At 46.9% G+C, this 16,616-nt stretch overlaps 1 protein-coding gene across 4 annotated transcripts in view; it reads left to right on the top strand.

Moving 5' to 3' along the window:
* Positions 1 to 16,616, top strand: part of PI4KA (phosphatidylinositol 4-kinase alpha) — a 112,344-nt gene that overhangs the window by 60,564 nt on the left and 35,164 nt on the right. For all 4 annotated transcript variants that reach the window (XM_035723881.1, XM_035723879.1, XM_035723878.1 and 1 more), the window contains 9 exons: positions 3,580 to 3,688; positions 4,043 to 4,179; positions 4,362 to 4,495; positions 7,578 to 7,660; positions 13,094 to 13,164; positions 13,248 to 13,372; positions 14,628 to 14,709; positions 14,954 to 15,037; positions 16,183 to 16,272. In XM_035723881.1, coding sequence (XP_035579774.1) covers positions 3,580 to 3,688; positions 4,043 to 4,179; positions 4,362 to 4,495; positions 7,578 to 7,660; positions 13,094 to 13,164; positions 13,248 to 13,372; positions 14,628 to 14,709; positions 14,954 to 15,037; positions 16,183 to 16,272 — 915 coding nt within the window. The remainder of the gene's footprint in view (positions 1 to 3,579; positions 3,689 to 4,042; positions 4,180 to 4,361; positions 4,496 to 7,577; positions 7,661 to 13,093; positions 13,165 to 13,247; positions 13,373 to 14,627; positions 14,710 to 14,953; positions 15,038 to 16,182; positions 16,273 to 16,616) is intronic.

Raw genomic sequence — 16,616 nt, 5'->3', positions numbered from 1 at the left:
GTGCTGGCTGCGTTGATGGGAATCCCACCTCCCACCCTCGGTGTTCTCTCTGAACTGAGGACAGTAGTTATACCTGCTGCATAAGGTTGCTATGGAAATTAGATGAGATGATGAGATAATGTGCAGAAAGCACAGAGAGTGGCGCCCGGCACTCAGTCAACACTCAGTAAACCTTTCCTGTTGTCACTTTCACCATACATAGTTTAGTCACAGAAAAGATATGGAAGGAGAGGCGGCCAACTCTTAACATTGGAAATGGGAGGCAGGTGGAAAGTGTTCATTTTTAACTCTATATGCTTTGCTGGAATTTCTTTTCTATGAATATATATTGTTTAGGTTATTTTAAACTAACCAGTAAATGTTTCTTTTTTTTTTAAAGATTTTATTTATTTATTTGAGAGAGAGAATGAGATAGAGAGAGAGAGCATGAGAGGGGGGAGGGTCCGAGGGAGAAGCAGACTCCCTGCTGAGCAGGGAGTCCAACGTGGGACTCGATCCCGGGACTCCAGGATCATGACCTGAGCCGAAGGCCATTGCTTAACCAACTGAGCCACTCAGGCGCCCACCAGTAAATGTTTCTTACATATCTAGGTTTCTGATCATGTAACTCACTGTTGAAAAAACTGGAGTTCAGCCCTTCTTGACAATTCTGACATTTTTGGGTCTGTTCCCCACTGGAGGTGTATAGTTTGGGCCCCCACTGTAAAGTAGTACCTTCTGCCACACCTACTCCATTGTTTTCTTTCCAGTTCAGAGGCTTGCCTTATGGTTAGATATATTTCCCAACTTCTTATTACAAAATTGAAAAATATACAAAGCAATTGGAAGAATTGAATAATGGACATCCATTTACCAATGTTCTAGATAAAACAGTTACTGTTTTGACATACCTGCTTAATTCCATGTGCGCGCGTACCCTGCAGGTGTGTCCTGAGGTATTTGAAGGTGAGTTTTAGAGAGAGCACAACACTTCAGCCCTGGGCACTGGAGCTCGGTCTCCTAAATGGTGTGTGTTGGGGGGTGTCTCTGCCCTGCTCAGCACTGCTGTTACATCTGGGAAAATCAGTCCTTCTATCTTATATTGGACATCCAGTCCCAGTCAGATTTCTCCATGACTTCTTTGATAGCTTTTTAAAATCTAGGATCCATTCCTACCCTGCATTTGGTTGTTATGTTTCTTTGGACTCCTTCATCTGTTTTAGGCTTCTTTTCTCTGACCTTGATCTTCTTACGGGAGAGCAGGTCAGTTGTCCTATAACCCTTTCCTTTACCCTTTGCCTGTCCTGTCTTGGGGACAGACAAGACCCTTTCATCATCTTCTGGCCACTGTCTGGAACCTCCTTACTCCTTTCTGTCTCTCCTGAAGCATAGCAATGTGTCCCTGCACACAGTCCTAACCAGCCTGGCTACACTGTGTCTTTATCTTCAGTTGCTTCAGAGCACTTCTGGGGACTTTTGTGACTCTACCATAGTCTTCCCTTCCTGGGGACCAGAGCCATCTCAGCTGGTATGACGGAGTCATCAGTGCAGGGAGAACCTATAGGGCATTTCCAAGCCCTAGTTCTTAGGAGGGAGGCAAGATGTTCTCAGGGTGAGGAGTAGTAGGATCACAAATTGAAGATAGATTTTGGACAGTCACTTTCCCTCACTGTTCCAAAACCATTTTGGACCTTTCAGTCACTTGGGGCCTCTGATCTGATTGGGAGTGAAGCATGTTTAAAGCCTGACCATAACCACCAAAGGCAAGTTCTCCTTATAGGACACCAGAACCTCTTAGCCACATTGACCTTAAACACCAAGGAAGGCTGTGGTCTGGGAACCCCGTCATGCCTCCACCATCACTTGGGACCTTATCCTAGGGAGATCTACCACCTCAGAGACAGTCCCAGAGCTCCTTTTCCTCAGACCCACCGTCTTTGGCTACTAGCAGGCTGGAAGCCCCTCAGGTGTGCCTTAGTGGCAGTGTCCTTTCTACCATGAGACAGTTCTGACCACTGCTGCCCTCCCCAGTGCTTCTCTACCTCCTCAGCACCTTCCCACAGGTCACCTAGCCACCCCCACCCTATCTCGACCGACTCTCCCCAAGGGCACAGCACCCTAGTGGCTTTCGAAGAGAAGTTGCTTGCTTCTCCTACACAGCATGTTGTCCAGCCCTAGCCCTGTACCTGTGCCGTCCCTGTGATTGTGGAAGCAACATATCTATGGCAGAACTCCGGGAAGTACGGGCAACGTTAAGGAAGAAACTAGAAACTCCTGCCAACCCGGCTACCCAGAAATAATCATTATTAATATGCAACTGGAGTTTTCCCCTCTTTTTCTATGCACATGTATTTACATACATACACCTTAAATCTGTACTATGCTATATACATTTTGCATTTTTTTCACTTGACGTAAGTTCTACCTGTGTCACCAAATATTCTTAGCAAATACGATTTCTGATATATTGTAACTTATGTAAGTGCCTCATTCAGGTAAACATTTAGTGTTTTTCTCTTTATTGTTCTCTTCTAACAAATGTTGCAACATTTTTGTGCCTAAATCAGATTTTTTTTTTGGATAGACCCCTAGAGATGGGATTTTAGGTGAAATGATGGGGCTATTTAGAATTTTTGATGCACTTTACCAGATTGCTTTCCAGGAAATAGTGTACCAGTTTATAGTCCTACCAGCCATGGGTGCAGGCACCCCTCTCACTGTGCCCCACCCTCCCAGCAGTGGTGTCATCATGTGCCCCACCTCTGTGTCCTTGGCCCTCATGACCGGATTGCAGAGACCCCTCACTGTAGCTTCATTATCACCGTAGGGGGCTCGACAACCTCTAGGGGTTCTGTGAGGACTAACTTGTCCAGTAGGTGCTGTGCACAAATTTAACATTTTTGCACAACCTACGAGCGACTGCCTGCTTCACGCTGGGCAGGACACCATCTGGAGCAAGGATGCAGGGACTTCAGCCTCTCATTTCTGCACCTAAGCAACTCTGCCTCTGCCTATTTTAAATCTTGGGATTCTGCCCAAGATGACTGTTGGAAAAGTTGTGCTGCCAGAAAAGATCTAAAAACCATTTCTCCTCAACCCACGAGGTTTCTCACGCTCACCCTGTCTCTCCAGTCACAGCTGTTCATCTGAGCTCCAGCCTCCCCAGCCCTCCATGCCCTCCCCAGGCCCAGCGTTTGGGCCTGATTCTCCTGTGGCTGGACAGCCTGCTGTCTCTTCTTTGCCTGGCCAAGGGTTACTTGCATGGTAACATTGAGACCCATGACACCTCCTCCAGGAACTCTGCCATGCTGTGATGATTTCCTCACCTGCCTCCAAACTTGGCAGAAAGGCCTTTGTAGGAATGGGGCTTTTCACCTCCAAGGCATGGGGCCTGGTGCACATTAGCTACTAAATAAATGTTTGCTGAATGGGTATTTACCAGTGAATTGATCAAGAAGTGTTGGTCACTGCTCAGTGTGTCTTTTCTAACCCAGAATGACTGACTGATTCTTGGAGAATGAATCTGGGGTTGATTTACATCTGTAGGTTTTAGGGCTTATGAGCAAATAACCTTTTCTCCCTCTGTCCTCGGTGCATCAGCTCACCCGAAGGTTGCCTCCCATCAAAGAAGCCAAGCCTCGGTTGCAGAAGCTCTTCCGGGACTTCTGGCTGTATTCCGTGCTGATGGGATTTGCCGTGGAGGGCTCAGGTAAGGGGATATTTGCTCTCTTGGGGAAGACAGAGTGCAGAGTGAAAACAAAGGTGAGGCAGGACCCTACCTAATTATGAATGTGCATGCATTCAAAATTCGTCCAAATTCAGCTGCTGCTTCCTACAAGTGATTGCAAATGTTACGCTTCCCAGATGTAGTTTAGGGTTCTGACAGTGCTATGTATCTTAGGAAAAACCTGTCCGAGTTAGGAAACAGACTCATTTCTATGCTCCATTTGGGGGATAATTGGCTCAAACAGAGGACCCACAACTCTAGATATGGTCAGCATCACCTGTCCCACAGTGCTTCTGGAGTAAGGTGGTGGTCTCATTCATGTGCACTTTCTTGCAGGACTCTGGCCAGAAGAATGGTACGAGGGAGTCTGTGAAATAGCCACCAAGTCGCCCCTGCTCACGTTTCCCAGCAAAGAACCACTGCGCTCTGTCCTCCAGTATAACTCAGCCATGAAAAACGACACAGTCACCCCCGTAAGGCTTCTCACCCTGCCAAGGACAGATGATGCAGGGCAGGGATTTTGCTAAGCTTTCTTGAACAATGACCAGATCCTTGCGTTGTCCTTGTTATTACATGTTCTCCACGGCTCCTGGGTGCCGGGGGGGCATTCCCCTCTGGTGCCTGTGTGAACCCTTGAGCGTTTCTTTCCCCCTAGGCTGAACTGAGTGAGCTCCGCAGCACCATCATCAACCTGCTGGACCCTGCTCCCGAAGTGTCCGCCCTCATCAACAAGCTGGACTTTGCCATGTCCACCTATCTCCTGTCTGTTTACCGGCTGGAATATATGAGGTATCCAGGCCTTTGCCTCCCAGCACAGCTACACTGGAGCTAATTTTTAAACTTTCGTGCCTTCTGGGCATGGGACTCTTTTTAGTTCCTCCCAAGACACGTAAGCTTTCTTAAAAAGCAAAAACCAAAAAAACCAAAAATATCCTATGCTTTCATGTGCTCCTCCTTCCTGGGCACCAAACACCACATCTTATAAATCCCCAGGTATCTAAACTCTCTTGTCATCCTCTCCTTATAGGGAATAGGCTTCTGAGCCAGTCACTATAGATGTTGCAAACTCAATCCACTTGACTGCACAAGAGCCCCTGTTAGGAACCGGCCCTCACTGAGTATGTTCTAAGACATTCATTTCGTTAGTTACCAGGACCACAGCTGAGTACAAACAGCAAATGGGAAGTGGGAAGGGGCCTGTCCCAAAACAGCCCCACAGGTGTCCCAACGCTCAGGATGCATGTGTAACCACAGCAGACCTAACAGCTATAATAATCGTCATCACGACAACACCAATATTAACATGGATTGAGTGCTTATGCCATGCCAGGCACTGTCATAAGTTACATGTATTGGCATACTCTCCAGCAAGCCTATGAAGTAGGTGGTGTCACATACCCATTTTACAGATGAGGAAACTGAGACCCTGAGGCAGCCATTAAGTTATTTACCCAAGGTAATAATCCCTGATTTCCATGGAGATCCAGCTAGTCGGTTAAGCACCGTGTCATCCTGCCTCTCATAAATGACGGCTGGAAGAAGCAGCTAGGATGCTCAGAGCGCAGCTGCCTGTGTGAATGCTACAGATCCACCATGGTAAGGCCTGAGGCATCCTCGGGCTGCAGCTGAGTACGCTGGCTACAGAATGATGCGTCCCTGTCGTCAAAAAAAGTCAGGTTACAAATCTCCTGTTTGTTGAAATCACAGGATAGGTGCAATAAGTTATAGAAAAACTCTACGAAATGGTCTGAAAAAGAAAGTGTTAGTTCTTAATAGGGGGAATATTTGGTAAATGCCACTATTTTAACCTTTATTTGGTGCCATGAAACCCTGTGGTAAAAGAACTCTTGCTCAGAAGCTCAACATATAAAACAGATTAAGGCTGTTTTGTGTGAGTGGGAGTGAGCACACACCTTCCTGCCCTGTCCCCTCCTCCCTGCCTCTTGGTAGCCTGAGGGTGCCACAACAGAGCAGAGTTTGAGAACTAGTGACCCATTCTCCCCCAGAGTCCCAAAGAGCCAAGGAACTTTTGAATTTCCTTGCTTTTTTCATTATAATTTTTTTATAAAAGTAATACAAGAATATTACACATAAACTTGGAAATAAATGGAGAGGAAAAACCACCGATCCCACCACTATTCCCTGTTGTGTGTTAGTACTCTTCCCTCTCGGCCTTTTTATAAAGAATATATTTTGAAAGAGAAACCAACCAAAACAAAACAAGCAAACCAACACAGACCAAAACCCTGGTTTGCTCCAAGGTTGAATGGCTACAAGAGATGTCTCTAGACCCTTTCAGCCTCACATGCCCACAGGCAGGGCTGTCTCCTGCTTCCCCACAATGGTGCCCCTGAATGGAGTTCTCAGGTTCTCAGGACACTCTGTGGAGCCGGCTGGTAGAGCAAGACAGCTCATGGGCAGCTCCCAAGAGCCCAGCTCCCATCCCAGGTTGCCTGCCAGGCCTCTGAGAGCGTTGTTAGCATGGAGAAGCAGCCCTGAAGCCTTTATTCAAGAACCTGGCTTAGGCTCCCAGCCACTGGTTATTAGGAGAGCTTTAAAACAGCAAAGTGGGAGCGCATGGTGGCATAGTCAGTTGAGTACCCGACTCTTGGTTTCGGCTTGGGTCCTGATCTCAGGGTGGTGAGATCAAGGCCCGCCTCGGGCTCTGTGCTCAGCGGGTGTCAGCTTGGGATGCTCTCTCCCTTGCCCTCTCCCCCCCGCCCCCCCGCACATGCACTGTCTCTCTCAGTCTCTCTTTCTCTAAATAAATCTTTAAAAAAAAAACAAAAACCAGCTAAGTGGGCAATGTGAGAAATTATGTAAAAGCTGTGTGAACCTGAGCACTCAAGAATGCCTGTGCTTGGGGCACCTGGGTGGCTCAGTCGTTAAGCGTCTGCCTTCAGCTCAGGTCATGATCCCAGTGTCCTGGGATTGAGTCCCACATTGGGCTCCCTGCTCTGCGGGAGGCCTGCTTCTTCCTCTCCCACTCCCCCTGCTTGTGTTCCCTCTCGCTGTTTCTCTCTGTTAAATAAATAAATAAAATCTTTAAAAAAAAAAAAAGAATGCATGTGCTTAAGCCACCTGGCCTGCCCTACTAAGGTTTGACTCACAAAAAGTTGGTGCAGAAGCCCACAGACGCACTCCGCCCAGTGCTTGCCTGTGTGCACACGTGCCGTGCTATCTTAGCGGAGCCCCCAAAACTCTGAACAGCTACTGTAAAAGTAAAAAAGGTGCATAAGATAAAAAAGAGAAGGAAAACATGGGGCTGGTACAGAAGATGCTAAAGATGAAAAATACAAATCTCACTTTCTTGGCTCTGAATCCAGAGATGCCCACTCTTGATAGTTTTACTTTCCCTTCTAGAAATTCTCTATAAATGCAAACATATATATCCTACACATAGAAGGCGCATGGAGGCCTTTCAGAAACCTATCACTGACATCCTGCTGTACCCATTTCCCCTGCACCTTGCTGTCTCATAGAACAATGCATCTTGGATGTTTTTCTGTAGTGGTGCATATAGAGCTACCTCTCATTTTGGTGGCTACATGATGTGCCATTAAATGGGTGTACTTTGGTGTAGCTGACTAGTCTATTGATGGACATTTTGCCAGCACTCTTAGGAGGATCCTCCTTATGCATGTAACCCTTAAGATCTATCACTAGTGGTGGGTTGCTGGGTGTAACAATGTGGGAACGTTATGATAGATGGTGGGTAATTCCCCTCCAGAAAGTCCACGTGAGCATATGACCCTTGAAGTGGCGTAGGTTATTGGTTTCTCACAGCCTCACCAGTTCTGGGTAGTATCAAATCTGTGATAGGGAGGGCCTGGATTTCTCAAAATTTACTCAAAATTGTTCTCCTTGCTAGGGTACTGCGCTCAACAGATCCTGACCGCTTCCAGGTAATGTTCTGCTACTTTGAAGATAAAGCTATTCAGAAGGACAAGTCTGGTAAGTTTATTGTTGTGGTACTGTGATGATGAAATGAGTTTTAATAGTCTAAAAAGGAATACCACTCCCAGTTTTCTGTCTACGTGAAGAAAATAGTTTTATGAAGTTACACACTACATTGGAAAGACCAGTATAAAATATATAACCTTATAACCATATAGCCTTAAGGAGCATCACTCTTGTCCACCCTCAATGCTTGAGTACGCTCCAGCCCCCAAATTTCAGTCGCTAATACTATCCCATGCTAAAGGGATCCTGGGCTCCTCACATAGTCATTGATGGACCTAAAGCATCTTGTTGTGGTCAGGGAGCAGTCATGCTTTTTAAATGTCCAGAGCAGGATAGGAGGACCAAGAACCAATTTCAAAGGACTCCCAGTGGACAGAGTATCATAATTTGAACATGAATACATATTTTTATTTTGCTTAAAAAAAGGGCAAATTGGGATAATGTGTATATCCAAATACACTAAGATATATATATAATCTCCATATTTTAGCAAAGCAACAGATATAATGTGTAATATGTAACAATAATAGGTAATATATAGGATATATGTATTTATATATATGTTTGTTTTTTTCCACTACGTATTTGTGAAGTAGAGATAGGTAGTTGTTTCTCTTGTAGAATCAGGAAAGAGGGAACATGAGGAAAGAGCCACACGGTCCAGGAAGAGGCCTGGCCCCTGCAATAAAGTCACGCCTGGCCTCCAAGAGTGATCAGGTAGAAAGGGTGCCCAGCAGGTGATGGGGCAGAGGCGTCCCATAGAGTAGCCAGTTAATGGTACTCTGTTAAGTAGCTGTTAGAGAGCTTGCTGTAGGGACAGCCCCAGACCTTCTGTGAGGGGCTCCATGCCTCACTCATCATGCTGGCCATAAGGAAACCCCACTCAGGACCATGAACACTTCCAGTGGTGCATCAGACCTGGCCAGAATGTCGGGGCAGTGGGTCAGGACCCGATGGCCACACCCAATTTAAGGACTGCATCGTTTCTGGGGCGGTTTCAGAATAAGGAAATCTGTATGAAACGCAAAGACTTACAAGTCCGATGATGCAGATGTCCTCAGATCCTGAGTGCACAGCTGAGGGTCTCAGCTGCAACCAGTCCTAAAAGCACCAGACTCCTGGGAAAGCAAATAAATGAAACTCTACAGTGGTATAAAAATATTAGAGTTACTGAAATTCTAGTGAGGCAAACCTAAGATAAGAATAGGAATAAAAATAAAGAGAGTTATTAAAATTGAGACTGCAAAGAAAAAAAATTAAGCACATAGTATAGTCATTGTTTGACCAGTTTTAGTATAAGGACGCTGATGGGTTTTAAGCATCATTCTATTGGTCTGTGTGTTGATTTTTAAAGTGTTTAAAATTTAAGAGACTCTGAAATACTAGACCCATGTTTTATTTAAATGTTTAGAAAAATTTGATCAATTTTGTAATTGTACTTAAATATTTGAGGGAATTGAGTGTGCTAGATCCATGAGTTTTGATTGATTAACTGTGTGGGTAAATATTTCAAGGAATGCTAATTGAGAATTCTTAAAATCAATAAATTTATTATTAATTAAATACAGTTAGTAGTGAGGAGTCCTTTCCATGTTTAGAAGCCATTGGCACACTGAAGAATCCATCAATTTGTTCTTGCCAATGCAGAATTAATCCCTAGATAATTCTGGTACCGTTTTTTGTATTGTTGAAAAATCAGTCCTTGTCTTTTTTAAAATCACCCCAAGGATTCTGAGGGTGCTGTCTCATGTAAGACCTTTGTCCAATAAGTCCTTTACAGAACCCTTCACACTACTGCACGACAGTCAAGAAATTGAGTGGGTGAATTTATTTTTGTGGGGTTGGCAAGGAAGGACAGTGTGAGGGCTCTGCAAGCTCCCCCTGCTGGCAGTGCGGGGAAGGGTTGGACGAGGAGGAGCCCTTTGGAGGCCAGGGTGGAATATGCAGGCAGGCAGTTTGTATGGCAGGAAACCTCTTCCACTGGGGTGCAGAATACAGGAGAGGAGCCCCATGCTCAGAGGGTCCCACACACATGCCCCAGGACCACTTGGGAGTATAGTACAGACACTGTTAACCTCTGGCTGAGCTGTTCATTGATTTGCTCCTCTCGTCTATCCACCCACTGTCTATTTAACAGCTATTTTGTGCTAGACAGTTGGGTCACACCTGAGTTTCTTTCGTTCAAGGAGGGAGGGTAAGCGACAAAAAAAATTGACTGCCAACCCCTAGCGGCCTAAGAACCTGCCACATTTTGCCAGTCTCCTAATGAGAATATCTGTAGACAGAATCAGTTACCTTTCTGAAGCTAAAATGTCATTCTCTTCTGAGCTCTGTTTTTCTGTTGCTGTGTCATAAGAGGAAATTAAATTGTGGAAAACAGTATGGAGGTTCCTCACAAAGTTAAAAATAGAGCTACCCTACAATCCAGCAATTGCGCTACTAGGTATTTATCCAAAGGATACAGACATGGTGATTCTAAGGGGCATGTGCACCCCAATGTTTATAGCAGCAATGTCCACAATAGCCAAAATATAGAAAGAGCTCAGATATCCATCGACAGATGAATGGATAAAGAAGATGTGGTGTGTGTGTGTGTGTGTGTGTGTGTGTGTGTGTGTGTGTGTGTGTGTGTGTGTGTAATGGAATATTATGCAGCCATCAAAAAGAATAAAATCTTACCATTTGCAATGATGTGGATGGAACTAGAGGGTATTATTGTAAGCAAAATAAATCAGAGAAAGACAAATGCCATATGATTTTATTCATATGTGGAGTTTAAGAAACAAAACAGATGAACATAGGGGAAGGGACATTAAAATAAGATAAAAAGAGGGAAACAAACTATAAGAGATGGTGAAACTCTAGGAAACAAACTGAGGGTTGCTGGAGGGGAGGTGGATGGAGGGATGGGGTAATTGGGTGATGGGCATTAAGGAGGGCACTTGATGGGGCGCCTGGGTGGCTCAGTTGTTTAAACGGCTGCCTTCAGCTCAGGTCATGATCTCAGGGTCCTGGGATCGAGCCCCACATCGGGCTCCCTGCTCAGCAGGAAGCCTGCTTCTCCCTCTCCCGTTCCCCCTGCTTGGGTTCCCTCTCTCGCTATGCCTCTCTCTGTCAAATAAATAAGTAAAATATTAAAAAAAAAAGGAGGGCATTTGATGTAGTGAGCACTGGGTGTTACATGCCACTGATGAATCACTAAATTCTACCTCAGAAACTAATAATACACTATATGTTAACAATTGAATTTAAATAAAAATAAGTTTTTTACAAAGGAAATTAAATTGCCGTGGGGACTGATGTACACTTTACCGACACTTAATTTTCACAGTACGTTGTACTCTTCACATGATTTCCAAATGGGTTATTTTTGTCCTGAGTATGGTACCTAGGGTTAAGCTGATAAATGTGTACCTACTGAGTGTACTTTCCTCTTCATTTTCTCTCCTAAAACATGGGAGGTGGGAAGGAGATGTCTTTGGAGATTTGTTATTGATGAGTTTTCAGAAGCAAGCAGGAGAGAGGTTATAAGAAGCATCCAGTAGCCCCGCAAAGGGGATTGCTAGCACCTCCTCTGTGCAGGTGTGAGCCAACCCTCCATGTGTTCCTGCCCTGTAGCCCGCCGGCTGTCTAGTCAATCAGTACAAACTAAGACCGAAGTAATCTCAAGCTAACTTTAAGCACAAAAAGGAAAGTGGCTGTTTTTAAGTAAAAATCTCCATGGAGGCTACTGCGTGATCATCATTGGCATCTGACCCCTATCTGATGGTTTTTTATTAGGAACTTAGTTTCAGTTTCCTAAGAGTTACATGAAAAGATATTGTACTAAACACACCCCAAAAACAAGATTTCATCCACCAAACCCAACTTCTTAGAGATCAGCCTCTCCCTGCTGGGGCATTAGGTCACACTAATCATTTTCCAGGTCTGAGAGCTTCGGGGGCCCATTTATCCTCATGACAAACACGTATGTGATGCCTCTTTATGTTTCAGGCTCTGGCTGGGCCTGGGCACAGAGGTGCAAAGCCTGCCTAGTGTTTCACCCTGCTGACCTTGCAGCCCTGTCATTTAGCCACCCCAAAGACGCTGCATAAATGGGACAGCACTAGAGGGCGAGTGGCATTTAATGACATTGGCACTGTGATGTTTGCACCCCACTGTTGCTTTTTAAAATCTGCTTTGCACCCTGGAAGCCACAACCACATCCGGTGCTTGGATCTTGGTTTCTAAACACCATTCTGCAGTAAAGGGAGCCAAGGCTCCAGGGAAAATACAGGATGAGCCTAGGACAGCTCACAGTGCCAGAAAGGAAGGTCTTGTGAAGGGAAAAAAAGAAAAAGGAGAGAAAGAAGAAGAAGAAAAGGAAAGGCCTGTGGGCATGTCCCAAGGACACAAGAGCCTGCCTGAAAGAGCTCCTAATGGCTAAAGCTGGAACAATTTGAGCAACAAAATAACAACAGTATTGGACCCAGTGAAAGAAAGAAATATCCATGAGTCCATGCTGATTAGATGATTGAACAAGTGAAATATGGGGAAGAAGGGACAGACCTTCCTTACAGAATTCCAGTAAGTGAGACCAGAGTACCTGCTACAGGCAGAGCCCACTGGCTCACCTGCCAGTGGGCAACATCTTAGAGAGAAATGACATGTCTGCATAACCTCAAAGTGTCTTCCCCAGAGCATTTCCCGGTGACTGTGGTGTTTTTGACTTACATCCACATTCTCTTCAGGAGCTGCTGCTTAATTCCCTTCCCTGAGTGTGGGCTGGACGCAGTGACTCCCTTCTGAAGAGTAGAGCATGGAAAGGGAGAAATAGTAACTGGACAGTGGGAAACCAGGTACACACCACTGTACCTGAGTGATCAAGGTCAGCCTCGCCAGTGGTAGGAGATACTGATTTCACACACCCCCACACCCCACCATATGACAAGAAGTCCACTTCACCTCTGTGGGATTGCCCTAAAATCCTGTAACCTTAGTCTAATCATGAGCAAGCATCAAACACACCTAAATTAAGGGACATCCTACAAAATGCCTATGCTCTTCAGAAGTGTCAAGGTCATGAAAGGTAAGAACAGACCGAGGAATCAACACAGATTGTGGGAGATTAAGGAGACCTGTTTGGCAATGCCACATGGCATCCTCATTGGATCCTGGGACAGAAAAGGAACATTAGTGGGAAAACGGGAAATCCAAATAAAGCCTGAAATTTGGGTAAGAGTATTGTATCGCGGACGGCTTCTTAGTTTTGACAAAAGAGCTGCTAAAGTCAGGACAAGCTGGGTGCAGGGTATGTGGGAACTCTGTGCTCTCTCTGCCACTCCTCTGTTAGTCCAAAATCTTCCAAACAAAATATTGAAAATAGCTGGATTGGTCCCTTTCCCTTGATGCTCCTGACCTGTGGAAACCTCCTCCTCATTTCAGGGATGATGCAGTGTGTGATTGCTGTCGCAGACAAAGTATTTGATGCCTTCCTGAACATGATGGCAGATAAAGTAAGCCTTGTCGGAGAGTGAGTGTTTGTCTGCCCAAGGCACATGGAGGGCACCTGTTGTACCTGTCTCTTCTGAATCTCCAGGCTAAGACCAAGGAGAATGAAGAGGAGCTTGAGCGGCACGCACAGTTTCTGTTGGTGAACTTCAACCACATTCACAAGAGGATACGGAGGGTAGCGGACAAGTATCTGTCTGGTCTGGTGGATAAGTAAGCCCATTTTCCTTCTAATGCTGTGTGTGTGTGTGTGTGTGTGTGTGTGTGTGTGTGTGTGTAAACTTCTTGCTTTGGAATATAGGGAAGAATCGTGTGTGTGTGTGTGTGTGTGTGTATGTGTGTGTAAACTTCTTGCTTTGGAATATAGGGAAGAATCATCACTATCAGGGCAGAAAAATTGGAGTCAGAATTTAAACTCTCAAATGGCAATGCAGCCTCCCTCAGAATGTCATGGAATTTGCTACAAGGTCTGAAATTTGGTCCTGAAACCTCTACTCCACTTATTCTGAGCTATTGATGTTACTTACTGACAAGGGGTGTCACCAGCCTGTGTCTCTGCATCCCACCTTCCCTGCTGCAGGACTTCTCTGGGCTTGCCCTAGGTAGCTCACGGCCATCCTATGTGACATCTCCCACCCCAGAGCCTAGCCCGAGGTCCCTGGTCAAATCAGTGTCTTCCAGGCTCCTCAGAGAGGAAGGAGAGCCCCCCACGGATCCTTTTCCACTCCAGGTTCTCTGGGCTGGGAGCCAAAGTAGACTCTTATGGAACACGCCCCCACATGGATGCGAACCCTCAAAGGTGGGCTGGGCCAGCCTGTCTGCAGTATAAAGGCCAGAGGCAGCAAACAGCCATCCATGCTGGGCCTGCCCACGTATCGCTGCAAGCGTCTAGGAGTTCTGGAGCCTGCTGCAGGTGCTGTGTGCCTGGTCTAGGCAGGACCAGAAAGCAAGTGCAACACACGTATGACGTGTCTGACGTGTCTGAACTGGACGTCCTAAGCAGTGGGCCATGATGAGTCACAGCCATGCAGAGCTGGCTCCCCTCAACGCTGACCACCACATTTAGGAGCAGCTTCTTCTCTTTGCCCCAGGGTATCCTGCAAATACTACCATTTTCTATTTGTGCCCTCATGTGAAAATATTAGGGAGGCCTGGTCAAAAACAAGGAGGCTCACTTTGGGGAGTGAGGGAGTGTGGCCTGACCAGTGCATAACCAAGACGATCAGTGTCTGGTTGAGAGCAGGTCACGTGGGGTCATGCTTGGGCCCTGAAGAGTGGGACTGGCAGGAGCCAGTGTTTCTGCCTGAGTGCCCTGCCTAGGAGGCCTCCTAACCTCCTCTGACCCTCAGCTGGGCAGCAGGGGGTGGGGCTCCCACCTCACCCCACCCCACCCCTTGAGGTGGCACTTTAAGGAACTAAGATTCCTTGAAGATTTGGCTCCTGGACCGAGACATGGCTCTTGGTGTAGGTTTCCCCACTTGCTCTGGAGCGGGACAGTGCTGAAGACCATGTTGGACATCCTCCAGACCCTGTCACTCTCGCTGAGTGCTGTGAGTATCCCTGCCTTAAGCCTGAGCCTAATTTATGCTACAAGTGGCCACATCGGGGGTGGGGGCCCCAGATCCCACCCTGGCCTTTCCCAGTGAGCTGCAGCAAGTTTGGAAGTCCATCACAAACCGGACAAGTGTGGGGAGAGGAGGCAAACACTGATGCCCAGTATGAGCTGGAGGCCCAGCTCAGCAGAGGCAGCCCAGGGAAGGCGGTTTGGAAGAGGGAGCCTTGTTGTGTTTTCAGGACATTCACAAGGATCAGCCTTACTACGACATCCCTGATGCCCCCTATCGGATCACTGTTCCTGACACCTGTGAAGCCCGGGAGGTAGGCTGGCAGCCGTCCCCTTATGAAGGGCCATTTTCATTGCCCTCTCAAGTTGTCAGGGCCGGCGTGTTGCACACATTGTGTCATTCGGTCCCCAGCAGTTTGAGGTGTGAGCACTGTGGACCTGTGCCCACAGGTAAGAAAGGCTCAGCTGTCGGGGTCACACAGTACTAGCGGGGTCCTGACTCACTCCCAGGTTGGTTTGTCTGCCAGGCCCACTCCTGCCCCTCAGCCATACTGACTCTAAGCCCTTTCTTGGTTCAGCTGCCTGTCAGTTTATAGTGTCTCCAAGCTGCATGAGCAAGCATGACTGTCAGGTGAACTTCACTGCTGTGAGGTGTGCAGATTGTCTGTCATTGTGGTAGCTGAGTAACATGACTTCAGCTTTGTGTGGCACTGTGGGAAATAGATGGAATGAGTAGCTCCAGGTAAGGAGGATGTGCTGTGTGAGGTCTGACTCGGAGCCTTCACTGTGGCAGATTGAAGCTCAGCTCAGACCTGGGGCCAGGTCATGTCCCAGCCTTGGTGCCTCCAGCCAGACCAGCTGCCAGCAGGGAGTTCCCCACGCCCCGCAGTGGCTGTGTGAGGCACTGTGAGTGTAGGCCCTGCCACCTTATGCCAGGATTACAGACCAGCATGTCTGTACCCTATACCCAGAGCCTCGGGGTTGGAACATGGTCACTGTAATCATTTGCTAGGGTTGCCATGATTAAGTGCCACAGACTGAGTGGCTTAAACAACAGAAATTTATTTTTTCACAGTTCTGGGGGCTGGAAATGTGAAATCAAGGCGTTGCCAGGGTTAGTTTGTTCAGAAGCTTCTTTCCTTGGCTTTTAGATGTCTGTCATGTTCTTGTGTCCTCACGTCTTCCCTCTGTGCCTGTGTCCTAATCTCCTCCTCTTTGGAGGACACCAGTCAGATTGAATTAGGACCCACCCATATAATAACATTTTACTGTAGTCACCTCTTTAAAGGCTCCATCTCCAAATACTGTCACATTTTGAGGTACTGGAGGCTATGGCTTCAACACATGGGTTTTAGGGGGGATGCACTTTGGCCCCCAGCAGTCACTAATGACAGTCTGTAGCTGGCAACCTCTGATGGCTCAAACACACTGACCTCGGCTTCGTTACCCCCTCTTCCAGAGCATCGTGAAGGACTTTGCCGCGCGCTGTGGAATGATCCTACAGGAGGCGATGAAGTGGGCACCGACAGTCACCAAGTCCCACTTACAGGTACTTTCTTGAAATCACCAAAAAGCAATTTTGGTATGCTCCTTCCGGGGATCCAGAGAGCTTTCACAGACACAGCAAACTCGAAATACAAACAGCACTAGTGTGAATAAACAGAGACCAAAAACATTAGTCTAGTGCCTGAGAATAACAGAAGCCCCAGAGACTGCTCTTTGGTGGGAACTCCTTGGGGGGTAAGGGTGCTGGTCGTGGGTGAGGGGGGCAGGCAGGCCCCGGGAGCCTGACCACTCACACCAGGTAGGTGCCGGGTTTATGGCAGGACTTGGGGCTGCTTGCAAGACGGGCACGGGCGACATGGTGTGTGGGGAGGCCTGGCAGTCCAGCAG

This window comes from Zalophus californianus, chromosome 14 (genome assembly GCF_009762305.2).
Source record: "Zalophus californianus isolate mZalCal1 chromosome 14, mZalCal1.pri.v2, whole genome shotgun sequence".
Classification (NCBI taxonomy): Eukaryota; Metazoa; Chordata; class Mammalia; order Carnivora; family Otariidae; genus Zalophus; species Zalophus californianus.
This window is presented reverse-complemented; position numbering and strand designations above follow the sequence as displayed.